General features: G+C 31.7%; 1 protein-coding gene across 2 annotated transcripts in view; it reads left to right on the top strand.

The window, feature by feature from the left end:
• The window catches only part of LOC134720582 (putative uncharacterized protein DDB_G0277255), a 118887-nt gene that overhangs the window by 47617 nt on the left and 50284 nt on the right, over positions 1-20986 (top strand). For both annotated transcript variants that reach the window (XM_063582916.1, XM_063582917.1), the window contains 3 exons: positions 6309-9214; positions 13527-13652; positions 15362-15499. In XM_063582916.1, the coding sequence (XP_063438986.1) occupies positions 6309-9214; positions 13527-13652; positions 15362-15499 (3170 nt within the window). The remainder of the gene's footprint in view (positions 1-6308; positions 9215-13526; positions 13653-15361; positions 15500-20986) is intronic.

Raw genomic sequence — 20986 nt, 5'->3', positions numbered from 1 at the left:
AGGGCATTATTTGATGTACCAAATATATGTGATAAAGTTTAGAATAATTCTTTGATAAAAAGACATATAACCTAAATCTTTCATCCGTCTTTTGTTTTTGCCTGAAATAATTTGTACTTCTAGTTTATTGAGTTCAGCATAAATGGACCCCCTTGATCCTATTTTCTCTGTAATTTTGTAAAATTAATACTAAACGACGAACATTAAAAGTAGGAAACCAGTAATTATAACACAGGGAGACCGGTTGATCTGGTAGATAAACTTGTAGGGATAACTATATTCTATAGCTTGATTACAAGGAAATTAAGGTTTTAGTCTGTTATTCTATTATTTTTATCTAAAGGTGAAAAAAACTTGGATTGCTTTGTTTGTATATACATTATATGTTTAATAGAATCTGCAAATTGTGACTGATTTCAAAGCAAAATTACAGACCTACACATGCCTTTGTTCCATTGACTGTTCATTTTTTCACCTTAGATGTTGATCAACCTATGGAATAGATTTCTCGTAAATCTTTTTTCACATCTTGCATGATAAAATTCCAAATGAACTGCCATTTAGAAAGGATAGTAAGTAAATAAACATTTTTGTCCTTTTTGATTTTCTAGTTTTTCTCTTGTTTGTTGGATTTGTTTCTCTTCTAGTCAGTAGGTTGCTGTGCCCTACATAATTTTATTCACACTTAGGAGATGTATGTTTTGGCAATATATATATACATTATTATTTTGACAATATGGTGCAAGGGTACACCAAACTAAATGAAGCATGTAAGAAAGATGTGTCAAAATCTTGGCATGTTAATCCAACCATGTTTTTTATTGGTCAAGCATCAGAGGTGAACTGCTGGATAAGTTTGTTGCTTCAGGGGTTGTAGATCAGTTTGTCTACTGTACTGTATACACATTTAAAATTGATGAGTATTTTACTTTGTAGTCTTAATGAAAAGAACATGTAGGATTTCTTTTGAAAATCATATCTTGTATCTCTTTGTAATTTTTAAGAGGCATAGGACAGGAGAATCAAGTCTGATTTATAGTCTTTTGGAACATTTATTGTCTTGTTTTCAAGACTTTGGCATAATCAAAATACTTTTGAAAGCATATTTTACCAGTTAAAGGAAAACATCTGCAGGTTGAGTACAAAGTTCAATGCTCTTCACTTTAAAGAATTATCAAAACAACTCCCAGAGACTGTCCTTCTGTGGCTGGTTTGATAGAAAAACTTCTCTTGTCAATCTTAGCTATTCAATTATTGGAAATTTGTGATAGTTTCAAAAATGTTTATAATATTTGCCAATGCACCCTAAGCTGTAAGACTGTCATTTTAACAGTGTAGGACAACGTGAAAATAATTAAATATTTGTTCATTTACATTAAGTTTGTTGTGGAGTTTATTAGACTTTAGTTAGTAAACGAGATATGCACAATGTTCACCTTGGATTTGCCACATCTTCTATAAACCTTTTTTGTATTTTCCTCAAGAGCAGTTGTGCAAGTCTTCCCAATGAGTAACGCTTATTTACTTAACAAATCACCATAATATACCAACAGCCAGAGGTTCTTTTATGTCAAAACAAAAGATCTTTCATCCAAATACACAAAAATAATTATCTTATGACAAATAGATGTTAGTTTGATCAGCTGTTGTCAGTTATCAGGAGAGACAACTCATTTAACCAGCTGTGTTGGCTGGTTTCCTGCTTTACTGCTTCCTAAACATCAATTCAAAGATGTCAATAGCCTTTAACTTTTTGTTGCTATCTGTCAGAATTGAAGCTGCAAACAAATAAATAAATCTGCAAAAGTTACATCTCAGAACTTAAGGAATTTTCGTAACATACTTATTCAGTCAGACATTGGTTATTGCAATTTTGCTGTATCTTTAAAATTTTGAAATTATCAAATGTGATTTCATTGCAAGTTAAAGCTGTGAAGTGTTTTATTATTATGATTTGTATATTTATAAATGTTTCGATTGCTTCATTTACTTTTCTCAAGAAATTTATATATTGCATTAAAATGATTATGGCATGGAACCTCTATGTCATTACAGTTCCATGGTGGGGAATTGCCTCATTGGCAATCATACCTTATCTTCTTATTTTTATAAAGAAAAGAAGATTAGGGCCAGCAACTAATTTAATGTGATTTGTTTGCCTAAAGCGGAATCATTAAGAACAAGGAAAGCATATAATTGTTATAACTGTTTCAACTGAAATCGGGAGCTCACATTTCCTTTTGTAAACAGTCTAAACTACAAAATGATTGAAGTTATTTTGCCAGTCAATTGGCAACAGCTGTTGCGGAAATTCATGTAGTAGGATAAACATAGATTAAGAAATATAATAAACAATTTTACAGTGTTTATTTTATGCTGAAAACTTTAAAACTGAATAAAAATATTGTAACTTGGAGGTCTTGAATTTTGCAAATCAGACAAGGGTATAATAGTAAGAAAATAAATGTAATTGTACTTAGTCTTTCTAAAATAAGAGGTACACAGAGTACCTCTTTATGGCGAATCCAGGGGGAGGGTTCCAGGGGTTGGACCCCCCTTTTTTTTTTACGATCAATGCATTTGAATGGGGACATATAGCTGGACCCCCCCTTTTTTTAAATGGCTGTATCCGCCCCTGCCTGTAGTCTGTTAATTGAAAGGTCATAAGTTGTTGAAGTTATTGAAAGTTCACAAGAAAGCGCTGATTTGTGGCATGCTGATGGATGCAACATGTTTATTAGAAAGTGCAGCACATTTTTTGGTTACCAATGTATGCTCATTTTCTGCTTAGACTTGTTTCTATTGGTAGTCAGTAGAGTTTCTTAGTAAATTGTAGAAGAATCACCTCTCCATATTATATTAAAAGGGATGCTCCCATGAGCATGTTAAGCATTTAAAATTTTATTGTAATTACTTCATATATAGCCTTTCAATTTGCAAACCACAAGTATTGAAAACCGGCCATTTGAGTCTTTGACCCATTTCCATAACTTTATAAACTTTCAACATGCATGGTTGAATACATAGCTGATAACCTTGTGTGGTTATTATGTTTTTTGTATATTTATATATTGGAATATTGAATAGTGTATACTATCCTATTTTTTTGGTATTTAAGAATGATTTTTGTTTGTCATGACCCCCTGAGGTAACTAGTTTATAAATTGATTTAAGAGTTGTATGTATTTTCTTACATGTGGTTATCTCTTTAATTGTGGTCAGGTGTATTTAATGACAGATGAATGGACAGTCCAGTTTTTATCACAAATAAATTGTTTGTTAAGTGTCATCATATGACCAATCTAAAACCCATAAATGTTCAGCTTCAGGGGCGCAACATGGGGATAATGTTTACTCTCCTGCATACATTTTGAGTCTCATAGGTATAAGTTTGTCCACTTGTTTGACTACTGTGGATTCATTATTATTCGTTGGATATCAATTTTGTGGGTTTTGTTGGTTCATCCAAACAGTTGTATTCAAAGTTCAAGGAATTACAATTTTTCTGTAGGCTTTTTATGCATGCATGATAAGATTTACAAAACCATGAAATCTATTTTTAACGAAACTGCAAATTTTCCACAATCCCCGAAAAATTATACCCACGAAAAATAAAAGAATCCACAGTATGTATAAGTATATAATAAAATGGTTTAGAGGAAACTAAATTGCACAATGTGCCCTAACTTTCCACAAATAACTGATAAATCCCTTCACATATGGTTGGATGAGTATACCTACAGAAGCAGGGGACTTGATGTTTTCATCTGTCATCAACTTCTGGTTATATAGGAGTTTAATGTTAAGTAGATGGGATTTGAACATGGAAACCCATCAATGAATATATTAAGGTGAATCTATTTTATATTAGATTTATGCATAAAAAGTGGATAACAATTCATATTTGTAAAGATATTGGTTAATATCTGATGTGAAAGGTTTAGCAGAAAGTTTGACTGAAGACATATGAATTCATAGTTAATAATTTATATGGAGTACAATTATGTGAACCAGGAATTAAATAAATTGCACAAACCTAAAAGCTTTTATTCACAATTTTACTCAAATCTGGGACTGTTATACATGTTAGTATGATAGTCCTTGCAAAAATTAAGTCGTTCCACTCAAATTTTTTACTTCAACCAATGGAAATTTGTACCAACAAAAACTAAATTAATCCATAGTATATATAATGTGTTTAATAGTCAAGCTGCTGCTTATACATACTGTTGAAGCACTTTTATAACATGTTTGTATCTGTTGCACATTGTCCAGTAGACACAAATACAGGTATTATTTGATGTTGTGATTTTACACTATTGTTTTGGGTAAGGTTGAAGGTTGGTATTTATTAAAATGTGTAAACCTGCTGCATTTGATGCACCATTCCTAAGTCAGGAATATTATGTTCAGTAGTTTTCCTTTGTTTATGTAGTTGATATGTGTTTCTCTTTTTCTTCTTTTTAAATAGATTAGACTCTTGGTTTTCCCAGTATAATGGTTTTACACTAGTCATTTTTGTGGCTCTTTATAGCTTGCTGTTTGGTTTGAGCCAAGGCTCTGTTTTGAAGACTGTACTTTGACTTATAATGGTTTACTTTTACAAATTGTGACTTAGATGGAGAGTTGTCTCATTGGCACTCATACCGCATCTTCTTGATTAATTTATTATCGTGCATGTAAATCACAAATGTCCTGAAATTTCTTGAATTTGTTTCAAATAATTTTTATTTCTATAATGGAAATATATTGCACTAGTTAGATATTTTCATCTTTTCGTATAAAGGCATATCAAATTTTAGTGAGAATACATCCTTAGGATAGGAATAAAAAGCTTTTACTATCGTTTGGATAAGAGAACTTAAGGTTTGTAAATTTGTGGAATAAGTTGTACTTCAAAAGACCAATGTGAAAGCTGTGATTTTATATTTGAAATTGATTGCCCATAGTTCAATGTATGTTTAAAGCACATGTCAAATGTTTTAAATCAGTTTGACAAGCTATTACAATTCATGTGATTTAGGTGTCAAAAACTTGGCTATTACATTTAGATCTATGTTATTACCGACAATTACAGGGCACAGACATTTATCAATGTAAACATAGGCTTTCAAACATTCCCATTTTTTATTAGATTTGTAAAAAATCAATATAAGTATTTGTTTTGTTTGGACTGAGAAGTTAAATATGTAATTTGCGGGGGCAATCGGTATTTTAAAAAACTGTAGAGAATTTCAGGTAGGTCATGTTATTGAAAGTTAAAAGTTGTATTTGTGTCATACAAAAAATGAAGTATGTTACTAGGTCAAAACTATAAAAGACTTTTATATGTAAGTCTTATCTTTTGATAGCTTGCAGAAGAAGAAAAAATGAACATTTTGCATTTTTTTCTATGTAAAACATGAAATGTTGTCTCCATGCCCCTGGTCATGATTGTATTTAGAGTTTTTGTCAATAAGTACATGATTGTTATTTCATAACAGTAAATGTCATTTTAATTTTTATTCTAATTACTGTCTCCTAATTTCACACTTATGTATTTTATATGTTCAAATTGGAGCTTTCTTTCATAAGATATTTTCTGATTTCTGATCTGTGAACCAAGAGAGATAACTCTATTAGGATTTCTGGTACAAATTAAAAGTCAAACAAGTTGTCAGATTATATTCCAGATGTATAAATTGTGAAGAAAAGGATGGTTCAGAACTTTTGTTTGACACTTTAATGAATTAAATGAGAATTTTTGTTATGTTGGGTCACACATTTTTATGGTTTTGCAGAAGTCTGAAGAATATTTTTTTTTAATTAAGGGTCCTGAAGGACTTAAACATTTGACATGACAATACAATTATAGATTAAGATTAAAACAAATATCATTCAATAAAATCAGTTAAAAGTTTGCTAGTAAGTTGTTTTCAAGAAACTTAACAATTTATGAACAAATTTTTGCACAAATAACACTTCAATAGCATTATAGAAACGAAATACAGTTAAAACTGTGATAAACATTTCTCTTGATTTGGGGATTCTTCAAACTGCATAGAAGGTACTGGAAGGATGGATGTTTTAACAGTTATTTTGAATTTTTACTTAATATATAAACAGTAATCAAATATTGCACATGGTAAATTTAATATTGAAAGATTTTACAATTAACGATAGTAAGACAGCAATCATACACACACATTCACAAAAAAACAGAATTTAGTATAATCCATATCTATCATAATCTATAGAACTTTTAAAAGTACAAAAAGATAATCAAATGGCAAGACTTTTTATTTAATTTTAATATCTTTATTTTTCAGAACTGGATGTGAATCCGGAGTATATGCAAGTGATATCTGACGCTGCTGCTAATGTACAGAAACGATCATCATCTGGTTCAGACAAACAGAAATACCTGGACCGTTCTTCAAATAATTCATGTTCATCACCTAAACCTCCATACTTGAATAAATCACCAAACCAGTCATATTCTGAGAGATCTCCAAACCATTCATATTCAGAAAAGTCACCGAAACAATCTGTAATTGAAAAATCACCAAAACATTCATTCTATGAAAATGTGCCAAAACAAAATTCACCAAAAACTTTAGTAACTAATAACGGTGATGATACCGAATTTCTTGACAAAGTGTCAAAATTTGAACTTATTTCGCATAATAGAACTTCACCAACAGTAAAATCTCCTATGCGAGTTATGCCACCTGATACTCCTTACCAAGGGTCACCAGTAAATACTTTAACTAGGAGACATAATAGTTCATCAGGTGTTTCGTCTCATGCAGGTGAAAAAGTTTTCACTCGTGAAACTGTAACCACACGAGTGCCTGCTAGTTTCTTATGTGGGAAATCTACAACTGAGCGTGTGCCAAGTACAGAAAGTACAACTGAGCGTGTGCCAAGTACAGGAAGTACAAGTTCTAGCTCATTAACAAGTGTCAGTAGTGGAGCAACATTATCGTGGAATTCTGATTCTCCAAAATTATCCAGTGACAAAACTGTTCATATATCTCCTGCTGGAAGTAAAGGTAATTCACCGAATTCTAGATCTCCACTCAACAGTGTTGCCATTACTCCTAAACAAAAGGAGAAAAAACCTTTCAATTTTACTGAATCTGCAACATCAAGAGTGAGAAACGCCACTGATGCTGACCTCTTGGCCGAGAGCATTATAAATGGTGACTTCCTTGGAACGTGTGACGTAGTTAGTAATAGAAACACCTTTGATGGTATTGACTTTAATTTTGACGAATTAACTGCCAGTCAACAAGATTTAACAATGAAACATCGTGAAAATGTGGAAGAGAGAAAGAAAGAACAAGAGCAAGAGAAAATAGAAAAACAAAGATTGGAAGAAATTTTAAACATGTGTGCTGATTATGAAAAACAAATAGAAGATGAAAGAGTTGTGCAAGAAAGTCCAAAACCTAAAACTACTGCCTTTTCAATGCAAAAGTTTTTAGAAAGAAATAACATATCATCTGAAGTGGAGAAACAAACATTGCCTAAAGACAGTCTAGCTTATGGGGTTGGACAGCAGTACTCTCATTCAACACATAAACAAGAGTCCTTTACTGCCTCTTATCCAGTGTCTTCTCATGTTGGTCATCAGACATTTTCTAACACTTATTCTCCAACATATACATCATCTTCTTCTCAAGTGAAATCTCCACACACTATAAGTAATGTGTCTCCTATGATGAATGGACCATACAATTCTTACACAAGTAATGCTGTAACTCCATCTAAAGGAACACCTCCTCCTGTGTCACCAAAACCTGTCATGACAAAAAGTTTTGATACATTTTCTACTTCTGCTCATAATGATCTGATACAACAAAGTACCCCTGTGACGATGTCTAAACAATGGACTAATCAAGTACGGTCAAAGACACCAACAAATATTGGGGATCAGGATAACTTTTCTGGTGCTGTTACCTCAAATTACAATGGAGGGCTTCCATTAGGAAATAGATCAATAAAAGAAAACTCCTCAAAAAGATTTTCACCTCCAGACTATGAAAATGATTTTGTTGATTCTGCAAAATCTGTTTCTTTTTCTTCAAATGTTGTACAACCTTCATACAGTATGTCAACAATGGATAGTAGTCATGCTGGACAACAACAATTTAAGGGGCATAACTTGCCACTGACCAAGGGAAATAACTCTCAGGAAAATTCAAATTCAGATTTACAAGTGATGTCAAATAAAAAAGAAATGTATGTCTCTGACGATGCTAGTCCTAAGCATTGTACTGTATCAAGTGAGAATCAGTCTCCAAGATTTGATGAAAATTCATTCAAAATCTCACAGGTTCAAAGACCAAATCAATTACCTAGTTTTCATGACTTCACAAAAGAAGTTCATTCTTTAGACAGAAAAGATAAATCTGAATATAGAGGATCTATGACAAAAATAAAAACCAATGGTTCATTAGCAATGCTGAATTCACCAAATAATCCTCATAAAGATGTGGCGCATGGTTTCCAAATGAGACGATGTAGTTCAAATTCTTCAAACTCAGAAGAAGAATCGACAAGTGGAACCAATTCTGAAGATACTGGAACTATTAAACGTCGACCAGAATTAAATCGTAACAAAGAAAACTCTCTAGGAGGATCTCCATTACAAAGTCCACGTCTTTCACCCCGCATGGGCAGCAAAAGTCCTCAAGTTACTCGACGTCATTTTAAGGCAGATGACAAGTCTAATGAATTACTCACGTCTCCTACAGAACAAACTCAAAGTGTTCAAAACTCATTTGATTATTTCAATTCTGCAGTAAATGGAATGGCTTTTATTGATGATTCATATGATAACCAGAGAAATATTTTGGCCAATCAGAATCTTGGAAATTCTTTCATTGATGAGTCATATGACAACCAGAGAAATAATGTGACCAATCAGAATCATGGAATTGCTTTCATTGATGAGTCATATGATAACCAGAGAAATAATGTGACCAATCAGAGTTATGGAATATATGAAAATCTTCAATGTAGGAATAATTCAGTAACAAATACTAGAATGGTAAATGGATATCAGTCCCCAGAAAGTAATTCCATTGAAATGGACCAATCATTTTCGAGATCCAGATTATCTGGAGGATCAACAGGAAGTAAGAAGTCAGACGACAGGCTGACACCAGTAAATAATGAGGCTCCAGTTTCCAAAAGTAGAGAACGTCTGAGATCAGATTCTAGTATGGTAAGGTTAAAGTTATACATGTTTTGTTTAATCTTTCAAAATCTTCCTTAGAATAATGCTAAGAAGGTCTAGCATGCACCTTAGATATGTTAAGCAATTGCCTCCTAAGGAAGGGGATCCCAATAGTCAAGGTTATTGAAGACACCCCCCCCCCCCCTCACAAAATTGTAAATTTCCTTCCTTAGTTTTGAAAACATGGAGAAAAGGACCTTCTTCGTCTTTACCATGTTTATCTTATATGAGAATCCAAATTTTAAATTGATGTTATATTTTAAAACTCTTTGGATAAATTTAATTAATTTAATAGAAATATTTATTTCAAAGAATTGATAAGAATATTTTTAAGTTCACAGAACAATTTCATCAATTTAGAGAACCAATGTTGGTAACGAAATAACAAAGTTTATAAATGTTTGATATTAATAATTTTCCTCTCAGATTGATATTCAAATTGTTAATTCAGATGAATCTTTATGGTATTTGTGTTAAGTTTCATGTAGTTATGTTCGCTTTTTTTTTGTAATTTTCTTTTAACAAAATAAGGAGGGGAAGGTAAAGTGGTCACAGGCATTCAGTGGTTTATGACTCTGAAATCAAGTCAAATTCAATTTTTCACCTGGGTTTCATGATAGGTAGTAATGTTGCAGAAGAGTTGAATTATTAAATTTGAAAATGTAAGTGAACATTTATAACATCCAGAACATTTATAACATCCATAACCTTTTTGCATGAACCATGGCATAACACTGGATCAGTGTCTGAGTGATTCCAGATGCTTTGAACATTGAACTTCATTAGTAGTTAGTAATAATACTTAAGGTTCTTCTGTGAAGAAACATAAATTATCAATTAAAAAGTGTTCTAAAAATCAAGTAGGTTGAGATGCTGATCATTCTGTCCCCATCTTGTAAATATGTCAATTAGCTAACTATTAATTATTGTGTGTTCAATTTAACTGGCCCTGTATTAGTACATAAAAGTCATAGACATAAAATGCACATCTTGAGGACTAACTTTTGGATAACCATACCAGTGAATGAAAGGTGAAATGTAAATAATACCTGAGTGACCATTGATTAAATTTTAATTATACCCAATAAGGGATGGTACCAACTTATATATTACATATTTAGGAAAAGTATTGTTCTAATTGAATTTTAATTGATAATCAGCAGTATACAAGCAAACCACACATAGTTGTGACATAAAACAAATGGTCAGGATGGGTATTAGTCAATAGAAAATAAAAAAAAACTGATTTTAACCAATTAAAAAGTCTTTTCATATTCATCAATATTATGTAATTATATAAAAGTCATATATTACAACAGGTAAAAGATGTCAAAAACCTGTACAAAAAACAACACCATTGCTCATAAACAAAATTACGTCTGTTACCAAAAGCATATGTCAATAGATAGGTGCATGTTTTCTGATCTAATTTAATCACGGAATATCAAATTTTAACTTCAAGTAAGTAAAACTGAATTTAAAATTCACTTAAAATATTTTTTAAAGTTTGTAAAATACTTGAGTGTTGACTAATTTTAAGTAGTATGTTATAAGGGAAGTTACATCTTTCTTTCAAGTGTTAAGGTTCGCTTAATAGGGATGAAAAAGAATAAAAATTAAAATTTTAAACTGGTTTCTTACTTCTGTCTTCTTTATAAGTTTATAATGTGCAATGTGTATTTTATGATAATACATGTATAAATTTTAAATGAAAAAAGGAGTGGTACAATTTTTTTTTCGTATGATATAATAACTTTGACTTCCGAAAAACTATGACATGCTTAACATCAAAGAAAAAAATCATTAAATAGAGACACTATGATAAGGGGAAGTCATTGTACTAAAACCTTGATCTTTAAGTTAAATAGTCAATGATCGTAATACACTGGGTCATCTACGTTTGACGGTTAAATTGTCTGAATTAGATATTTATGTTTTAAGTTGATCCGTCAACATATTTTTACCTGGGTTTACCTGTATAACATATTATCAAATTTTGGTTTATCTTTTAATGGCCGATTCTTTGAACTAAGCGTCTAATTCATAAATGAGTGGAATTTCCAAAAATGGTATGTATTTTAACTTTTACAATTAATTTCCTCTTAATTATCATGATTATAGAAAGACGTTGACATCTTACTCTTTTAGAACAATCATTACTGGGTAGATAATGGTGAAATTCTTGTTTTGTTTTTGGTTGTATGTTTGTTTTTAATTTATAAGTGACAAGTGTTATGATAAGAAGAAAATATTGTTTGTATTAAGTGAACTTTAGGATTGGTTGTCTCTAGAAATTATAACTTTATCTATACTTAATAAAGTATTTGTCTGAAATAGAGAACAACTTTACCATTAATAGTAAGTTATGACATAAATACAAATATTTTACATCAAAATAAAGTTTTCTATATTTATAAATTGTAAAAGTAAACAGTTGAGAGCTCAATGATGAAGCATGATTGCATATAATTGTTTACATCTAGTTCATTTAAACTTTGGTGGATAGCTGTCTCATTGGCAATCATACCACATCTTCTAATTTTTCTATTAATTGACTGCAAAAATCAAGGAAAATAATTGTATTAAGTTTTGGATAATTACTGAATTTTGTCCACAAGTAGTTTTGATTTTGTTGCGAAAATGAGTTTTCTATAATTAATGATTTGCATAGTTCACTTTTTAAACTTCAAAACCAAGTCTGAAATATTAAATAGCCCCCCTCCCCTCCCCCACCCCCAAAAAACACTGAACAACTTATTTGCATGACATATAGATATAACAGATTTGACTGTTCCATCGACTACCTCATTTTTAGCTAAGTATTATGATGAAAATCAAATAAATAAAGATTTGTTTACTTTATTTTTTGCTTGTTAGAAAGATGCCCATTTAAGGCTTACGTGAAGTTGTGAACATGATGAACAAATTTCTGAGCCTATTTTTACTGCACCACCTTATTCTTAGCAAAGCATTATATGTGAAAAGTCATTCAAATAAAGATATTTTAACTATCTTATTTTTCTGAAAGACACCCACCCACTTAAGGCTTACATGAACAAATTTTATTAACTTAATAGACAAAATGAGTGTAGGTCTTATATAAAATGAAGAAGAATCATAGTTTAAGGAGTTTTGCTACCAGTCCTATTTATAACAAAGAAGCACTTTTAATCCTTACTGCATTCACAGAATACTTTCTATATATATGTTACAAGTATCAGCATTTATTTTGAGACAAACCAATAGACCAATTCAAATTCCTTTTTATGAATAAGTTGAGCCAATTACGCCAGTTAAGCAAGTTGACCCTAGGTCATTGGAATTATTGAACAATTTACTTTTACAGTGAAGTAATAACATAAGCAGTGTGACATCAGAAATAAACTGGAAAATTTACAATTTAAAAGTTTTCTATAATCTCTAAACTTTTTAGAAATATAACAAGAGGTGAAGGTCATTTATGACTAGCTGCAGAACTGTTTGTCATTGGGTTGCTTTTCTAACTACAAGTTTCATGGGTTTGTTCCTTCGAAATTCAAATAAATGCATAAATTTGATATACTTCCTCTGTCAATACTTTATAACAAAGTGAAATGTCTTCATTTCTTACACTTGAATGAGTGAAACTAGGATTTATAATTTGGCCTTATTACCACCCATCATCCAGGAAATAACTGTTTGTACATGTTAACTCTGTCTATAATAATTATGTGGCACCTACTCTGTAAAAAATGATAAATACTTGTTAACAACTTCAAACTATGTCAGTGTAATAAGTGTGTTTTTGACAGTATCTGACACTGATGTGCTCAGAACAATGGTTAACACCTCTACACAGGGGTCATAAAATGGGAAAATACAAGTTATACAGGGTTTACAATGTCATATGCTGTTGTATAGTAAGTTTACATTTTAATTTTTTATCAATGGAAGGTTTTTGATAATTTCATTGATCCTTCATTAAGATTTTAAAAAGGCCTTCTGTTTTTAATGTTTAAATGTCTACCTTTTTTAAGTCAATAATAAGTCTGCTTTGAAAAGTGTTTTTTCTCTAGGTTATGCATACTAACTTCAATTCAGATTATATACTGTAGTAAAGGAAACTTGGTTATCATAAAAAAAAAGGGGGGGATGTTCATGTGAAATTAAGTCTAGAAGATGTGGTATGATTGCTAATAAAAACAAATATCTAAAAGACATTGATTTACCTGCAACAAATCATAAATAACCATATTATGTTTTAAATCCTTGAAGGTTAATCCAATCATATAGTTTAAAAGATTTTTTTCCTTTTTTGCAGGAGTCCAGTACAAGCCTGCAGTTAGATAAACTGAAACATACCAAAGCTGAACTTATAAAGAATATTGCCTCGTTAAAACAACAAATTGTGGAAATAGAAACACAAGAGAATGAAGCCATTAGAGAGGTATGGCTTTAAAAGGAAAAAGGAAATTTCTAAAATGGTCCACTCCATTTGCTTTTCTGGATTTAACATCATTAGGAACAATCAGACACGAAATTTGAAAAATAAACTTTTATTGGGAGGGATGGAAGAGGGTTTGAAAAGCTGGAGATTTTAACTCCCGCCAGAAGAATCACATGTATGCTAAGGTTGTTTTGACACTTGAAAACTTGAGAGTTTTATGACCAAAAGAGTCTTCCCCCCCCCCCCCCCCCCCCCCAAAAAAAAAAAAAGAGAGTAAAGAAAGCTAGAAATCGACTGCTTGAAGGAGTTTTAAAGTTTCTTAATAATTTTCTAAATTTTAAAGTTCAGATATAAAGTTTGAGAAATGTTCAATAAAGAGCAGTCTTTATGTCCTTATAATGAGACATACTAAGGTTCATAGGGAATCTAGATCGTATAAACTATTAGTATTACTTTACATCTGTCATCTTTCTTTATCATCTTTATCAGCAATTTGTACATTTTCCCTTTGATCTTACTGCCTAATATTTTTTATATCATGGACAGGACCTGATACTCGAAAATACTCTACAATAATGTCTTACAACAATTTAGTTTCAACTGAACAATTATCATAATGCTTTGTATGCATAAAATAGTTTTAATGACAAGTTAATTTTATTTCACATTTTTACCCCCACCCCCAAAAAAACCCACAGTTTTGTTTTTTGAAACAGACTTTATCAGCAAGAATATATCAAGCAAGCATGTAAATGTATTAAACTTTTAATTCTTTTGATTCATCACTAATACTGTTGTTACGATTTTAACATTGAAACCAGCAATTTCTGCTATCCTTGCAATATAAAAAAAGAAGATGTGGTATGATTGCCAATGAGACAACTATCCACAAAAGACCAAAATGACACAAACATTAACAATTATAGGTCACTGTACGGCCTTCAACAATGAGCAAAGCCCATACCGCATATAGTCAGCTAAAAAAGGCCCCGATAAGACAATGTAAAACAATTCAAACGAGAAAACTAACGGCCTTATTTATGTAAAAAAATGAATAATAGTCCAAGATTATTCTGAAATCTGACCACCCCAACAGGATCACTGGAAAAGAAAGATTAAGTTTGTCTATAACTCATGTACAAATCATTTGAGAAATGAATACCACCATAGAAACATGATGAAACAAAAAACATGTGGCAATAAAGTCTGAAAACTCACTTGGGATACTTAACTATAGAGAACTATTCTAAATGTTTAAAAATAGATTATGTCCTCTAACACTAAAATATAAGCTATGGAACTACAAAAATGATTTAATGTAAAAAAAAAATCGGACTACTAACACAAAGGTTCCTGGTTTGATTCCTGTCTGGGATGAAAATTATAGGAACTTAATTATTGGCCCTCCCTTGACACCATTTGCGAGTATGGTCACAAGGAAATGATGAAAGTCCGTAGGAAGGGGAGGATTAATTGCTGACCCATGTTAAGAGAGAGCCATATCTCTTGCACGTTAAAGACACCCTTGTAGATTACAAGGCAGCGCTCGCACCCGCAAAGTGAACAGGGATTATTATAAGTTGCATAACTTGTTTCCCAATCGTCTATAATTAAATATGTTAAACTAACAAATTGAGCAAGAATGACATTCATGACTGTGCAACTGTGTTGAAAAAATAGTTTTAACTTTGATTTGTATGATTATTTAGTTGGAGATGGAGCGAGCTTTACTTGAGGGGGAGCATAACACAGAAATGGAGGAGTTACAACAAGAGCAAGACAGAATTAATGCTTTGAAACTTCAACAGGCAGAACTCATAGAAAGATCAGCTAAAGAAAGAGAAAAAGTAGGTAAATTCTATAAATTCAAAACAGAAATGAAATCTTACTGTTAGAGTAAAAAGTACACATGTTCTGAAGTTTCAACAGACTAAACTGGTAAAAAATAGGCTTAAGTGGAGGGCACTTGTTATACTGACAGGGACATATAGAAAAAAAATGGAGCTTTTTAGTTGAAATATCAGTTTCATCTTGGAGTTCAGCATTCCATAGGAGTTGCAATCCTTCAAATATCTAAATAAACATGCATGAAATAATTGTCACTTGACATTAAGCTACAAACAATCAATTAATCAAATATCATTATCATCTTTTAACCAGAAAGATTTACAAAAAATCTCACCTGAATATTTGCCTCTCTAAACTTTTGTGAAAGGGACTTTATTTTCACCTGTACAATACAAACAAAAAATTCAGGAAATAAATTATAATGGAATGTCGTCACCTTACTGTCATTCAAGTTATGTAATAACAAACAATTCTATACAGTGTTATTTACAAGTAAAATAACATATTACACTTGATAAGTTTTTTATAGCTGAGAAATATATGTTATAAATTACTATTGGACAGGTTTTATTACTGGTCAGTATAGCATTTTGTAATGCACATGAAGTTATTGTTACATGCATGGTCAATGTGTTTATTCCTTGTCCTACTTCTCCCTAAATCATGTCATGCATATGTAATTAATTGTCTTTTTTATGTTGTCAGATCAAAACTAAGTTGTTTTTCAGAATTACAAGTGTGAATAATTTAATGCTTGTCAGCTTAATTTTATTTTATGGGTTTTTCATTTGTCTTGTATATTTTTTAGCAATTTCTTAGACTGAATATCAAGTAAACATAGAAAAATTGTACATTGAAATATTTCAGCTGGTTACAAGATTGATCATTATATAAATGAACATGAAATGTATGATATAATATAAAAAAATATCATAGATGTGAAAATGTGATATGATTGCCAATGAGACAACTCTCAACAAGAGACTGAGTGGCACAGAAATTAACAACTATAGGTCACTGTACTGCTTTCAACAATGAACAAACCCCATACAGCTGCTTAGGTATTTTGACCCCAAAAAATAATACAAAAAGCAATAGTAAATGAACAGGGAAGACAAAACTTTCTACTGGATCTATAATTTAGTCATATTGTATTTTAAGTAGCATGTTTTGATATTTCAGATAGTTTGTATTCTTTATAGTAATGTATCCATTTATTCACCCTTCCTGCATGCATACCACTTTTAAAGTTCTTACATTCATAGTGCCAGATTTGATAGATTGCTATGGGTACCAGTTTTCATAGATTGATATGGGTACCAGTATTGATAGCTTGCTACAGGTACCAGTTTTCATAGATTGCTATGGGAACAACTCGCTTTGGAAGATTGCCATGGGTACCAGTATTGGTAGATTGCTATGGGAACATTCATTTTGAAGATTCTTATGGGTACCAGTTTTGATAGATTGATATGGGTACCTGTATTGATAGCTTGCTATGGGTACCAGTTTTCATAGATTGCTATGGGAACAACCAGCTTTTGAAGATTGAAATGGGTACCAGTTTAAATTTGCTTGATTGCTATGGTGCCAGTGTTCATAGATTGCTCTTCAAAACTAGCCTAGGAGGCAGGTCCAATCACTTCTCGGGGTCCGTAAAATGAGTGGTTGAACTGGTGTGACCACTACTAAGTTTTGATCATGATTTAAAGTACTTTGCATGTGCATGTTAAGTTAACATAAAATTTAATAAATAGTTTGACTCATAGATTAACAGGTGATTAATAATTTATGTAAATCAGTCAGGTTTGGTTTTATATAGGTACATTTATTATTTTTAATAGCATTTTGCATGAATTCAATTAATTTTCCATAAGTTCATGACTATATGATATTTCCTGCCATTTATTAAGAAATGATGATATCCCAATGCATTGATCTTACACTAGATGAACAAAAAAAGGCCCTTACATTCCACTTGGCTTTACTGTAATTTAAACTTTATTGTACAAACTAATTGAATCATGGACATTTTGGAAGCTTGTTTTACGGGGTTTTGTCAAATTATACATACAAGCAAGTAGAAGTTTATGTCATTGGAACACTTAAAGTTGTGATTCATAATAAACTGACAGAGGATAGCTTAAGGGCATATCCAACAGTTTCAGGGGAGGTAATAACAAACATAAACGTCGTCTATTGTTTCCCGTAATTTCACGGTGTTTCAACGACGTCATAATGGCCGTTTGGAAAGAGCGGTTTCTTTCCTCATTGGAAATGGCACGGCGGGAATCGGCAAAAAAATCAGACAGAATATTAGCAGAACTAGAATTCAAAACTAAAAGATATCTTTGTCCATTTGGTCTATTATAAAAGAACTGCAATTATCTTAATCATCACTAGACCATACTCACTGAAGTTTCCGTTTTATTAAATTATCTTCAATACAGTAGAAAACAACGAGAGCAAATGCATAATGATTTATTATTGCATAAGAAAGTAACACAAATTGTAATTAGTTCTTTATCAACTTTTTCCGAGATTTTGTCATTCAGGATAGAAAACTTAAAGTTTGGTTTTACTTGAGAAAGATGAAAAAAAAAGGTTTGAGAAAAAATAAATACGGCGTAAAATAGCATTTATCATGCATCTAGCTTTGCGTTGAAGTGCTAATAGATATACAGTAGCTCTTTAAATGAATATGAACTTTAACCGGTAAACAATGTAAAACAAAAGATGACACAGTAATAAAAAAATATTGAAATAGGAAAACATTGTAATATATACACTGACATACAAGTAGAAAATATCTGACGATGTTGGTGTTTACTTATGTATGAGGAAACAAATATAATATAAAAAAAACCCACAAAAAACACCAGTGTAGGTGTCTTTATTAATTAGACACGCCCTTTTCAGTCAGCAGGTTCATAACATGATGGGAAAAAACAGCCTTTGACAAAATACCATAATTCAAAATGGGGAGGGGGGGGGCTAATAGCTTTACTCACGATTTTGATCATTATTCAACTTTATCTAGTACGGCATACGTTTTACCGCTAGTACACTCTTTATATCTTGATAATGTATCAATCGATCCACTCTCGCCTCGTCGTAGATATGCGTGATATATTTGCCACTGGAGCACGGCAGCAATCAATTCATCAGTTTCATATAGTGATGCATAATCATTAGTTCTCAACTGATAATTGTCTCAAACAGTGTTCCAGTTTTGGTTTTTTATTTTTATTTTATATCTTATTTCAAAACGAAAATTTTAGAATTTCTTTCCGCATCTTTCTCTTTGAATTCACTTTTTTGAATAATTAATAATAATATAGAGTGGGGTGCTCAATTTCGCCATATCTTTCCATGTTTTCTTCATTTTATGTTCAGGTCTTTATGTTTTTGAAGTATACTGATATTTCTATATGAAGATAACTTCAAATGCAAATTATTCTTAGCTTGAAAACGTGTTTGTTTTGAGAAAAATCATCTGAAAAGTGTGATTAAAGGGTGTTTGAAATTTCCTGATTTTTTGTCAACGGGGGACACATATTCGCCGTTTTTGCATATCTATTTTAAACCAAATAACTGCAGCTTTAAACAATATTTATCAAATAAATTTCATTATAGATGAATAGCAGACATTTGAAAGGTGTAAAAAACTTTTGGGCAATCAGTCAAGAAAATAACTAAGAAATATTTCTTTGAATTTTTTTTTCATTCAGGAAATTGGCTGTAAATCGATGTCCGTTTTTCGGTCCTTTGCGGTTAGTTCCGAAATTATGTCTCATTTTCAAAAATAACCATATTTGTTTTAAAAATATAATTTATCGGCATATTTCTTCCATTTCAACCATCCTTTGAAGTTTTTACACCTTAAAATTATAAAACGGCGTAATTGTGTCCACGGCGAATATGAGCGCTCCACTCTAGTAGTCTACATCAGTGGTTACATTGTATACAGCCAAACTATGTAGAGGGCAGTAGAACAGAAAACAATTTCCATTGTGTATACACATGTATATGCAATAACTCTTATATTGAAGCGTAAAACCACGGCAGTCAGGCTCTTTTAGGTGAAAAAAATGCTGTCATAGTTTCAATTTCATATACTTATATAAATTATAGTAAATATGTCATAAAAGCAAAAACACACGAAAAAATGTCCACCATTTATTTTAACATTCAACATTTTTCGGTCGTTTTGTTTATGCTCAAGTTAATGTCAAACTGATCTGTTTTGTTCATCAAAGTATGTTTTCATCTACAACTGCATTAGGCGCAACTTCAATTTTCATGTGACCTTTGTTGTTGTTTATAGATTTTATTCGAAGTTCCTTTATCCCTTCAATCATTTATTTAGATGGTATTTTAGCGTATAGATAGCGCGAAACTCTCCTTACTCTATGCATCTGATATTACGACATTTTTATTTCGACTAAATGAGGCTGCAAATTTATACATCCGAGCAGCTAAACGGCCGCACCCAATTTTAGCAAATATATACACGTAACTGTCGGACAGGAGCAGTCCAGAGACGGAATATTTCTATACCCAATCGATCCATATTTAATGATAAAGATTTTAAAGGTATACATTAATACGTCAGCAAACCAACGACACATATAATTCAAAACACTAAGAGTCAACCTACAGATTTTTGTTATAGCTAGAAGCCTGTAAAGAGAAAAAGCCAAAACTGAAACAGGAATATATAATACGGAGTGGGTGAGATTTTAGACAAGTGTTTGGTTGCAAAATTTCACGTTCTCTTTATTGATTTCGATATGTGAAATTATATAGACAATGTAATGTAAATCAGTGTAAGACAAACACTTCTTAGTAAAGTAACGGTAAAATAAATAATGACGACGGACGTCAAGTGGCATATTAAATGAAAAACATCAAATGTAAATATAATATGAAAATTAACCCTGCTTTGTACTATAGACCGACACACAGAAACGGACTAATCACTTCTAACGTGTAATTCGTTTGTTGTAAAAGAGGGATGAAATACCGTATACGATAGCCGGGGACTATTTTAATAGTTTGTTATTCCATGGTTTGCTAAACCGAATAATTCAGTACCTCTCCGTAATCGATCTCTCCTACTTGCTAGGTAGTAATCGTAGATCAGCGGAATATAACGACTGAATTATTCGGGTTAATGGTTTGCATGTTTCACACCCGGCGATTTTGACGAACACTTTAGTAGAGCTTACTGAATTATTATCTCGTTCATATACTGGTCCATTATAAAGAAGAAGAGGCGACATGACTGCTGTCGAGACAACTATCCAACAAAGTCACAGTGTAAAAATACATTTGTCTGCAACACCGTCGCACTGCCTATGAAAAATTAGCGGGAACTATAACGTTACGTTCCGAAACGTCTTATTTTTGGCGCAATTTGTGAGGCTTACGGAAGGGATTGAGTAAACAGTATGATATTACTCGATTTTTCTCAAAAACGAATA

This window comes from Mytilus trossulus, chromosome 6, assembly GCF_036588685.1.
Source record: "Mytilus trossulus isolate FHL-02 chromosome 6, PNRI_Mtr1.1.1.hap1, whole genome shotgun sequence".
In the NCBI taxonomy this organism is placed as follows: Eukaryota; Metazoa; Mollusca; class Bivalvia; order Mytilida; family Mytilidae; genus Mytilus; species Mytilus trossulus.
The sequence above is the reverse complement of the archived record's forward strand: the minus strand, read 5'-3'. Positions and strand labels throughout refer to the sequence as shown.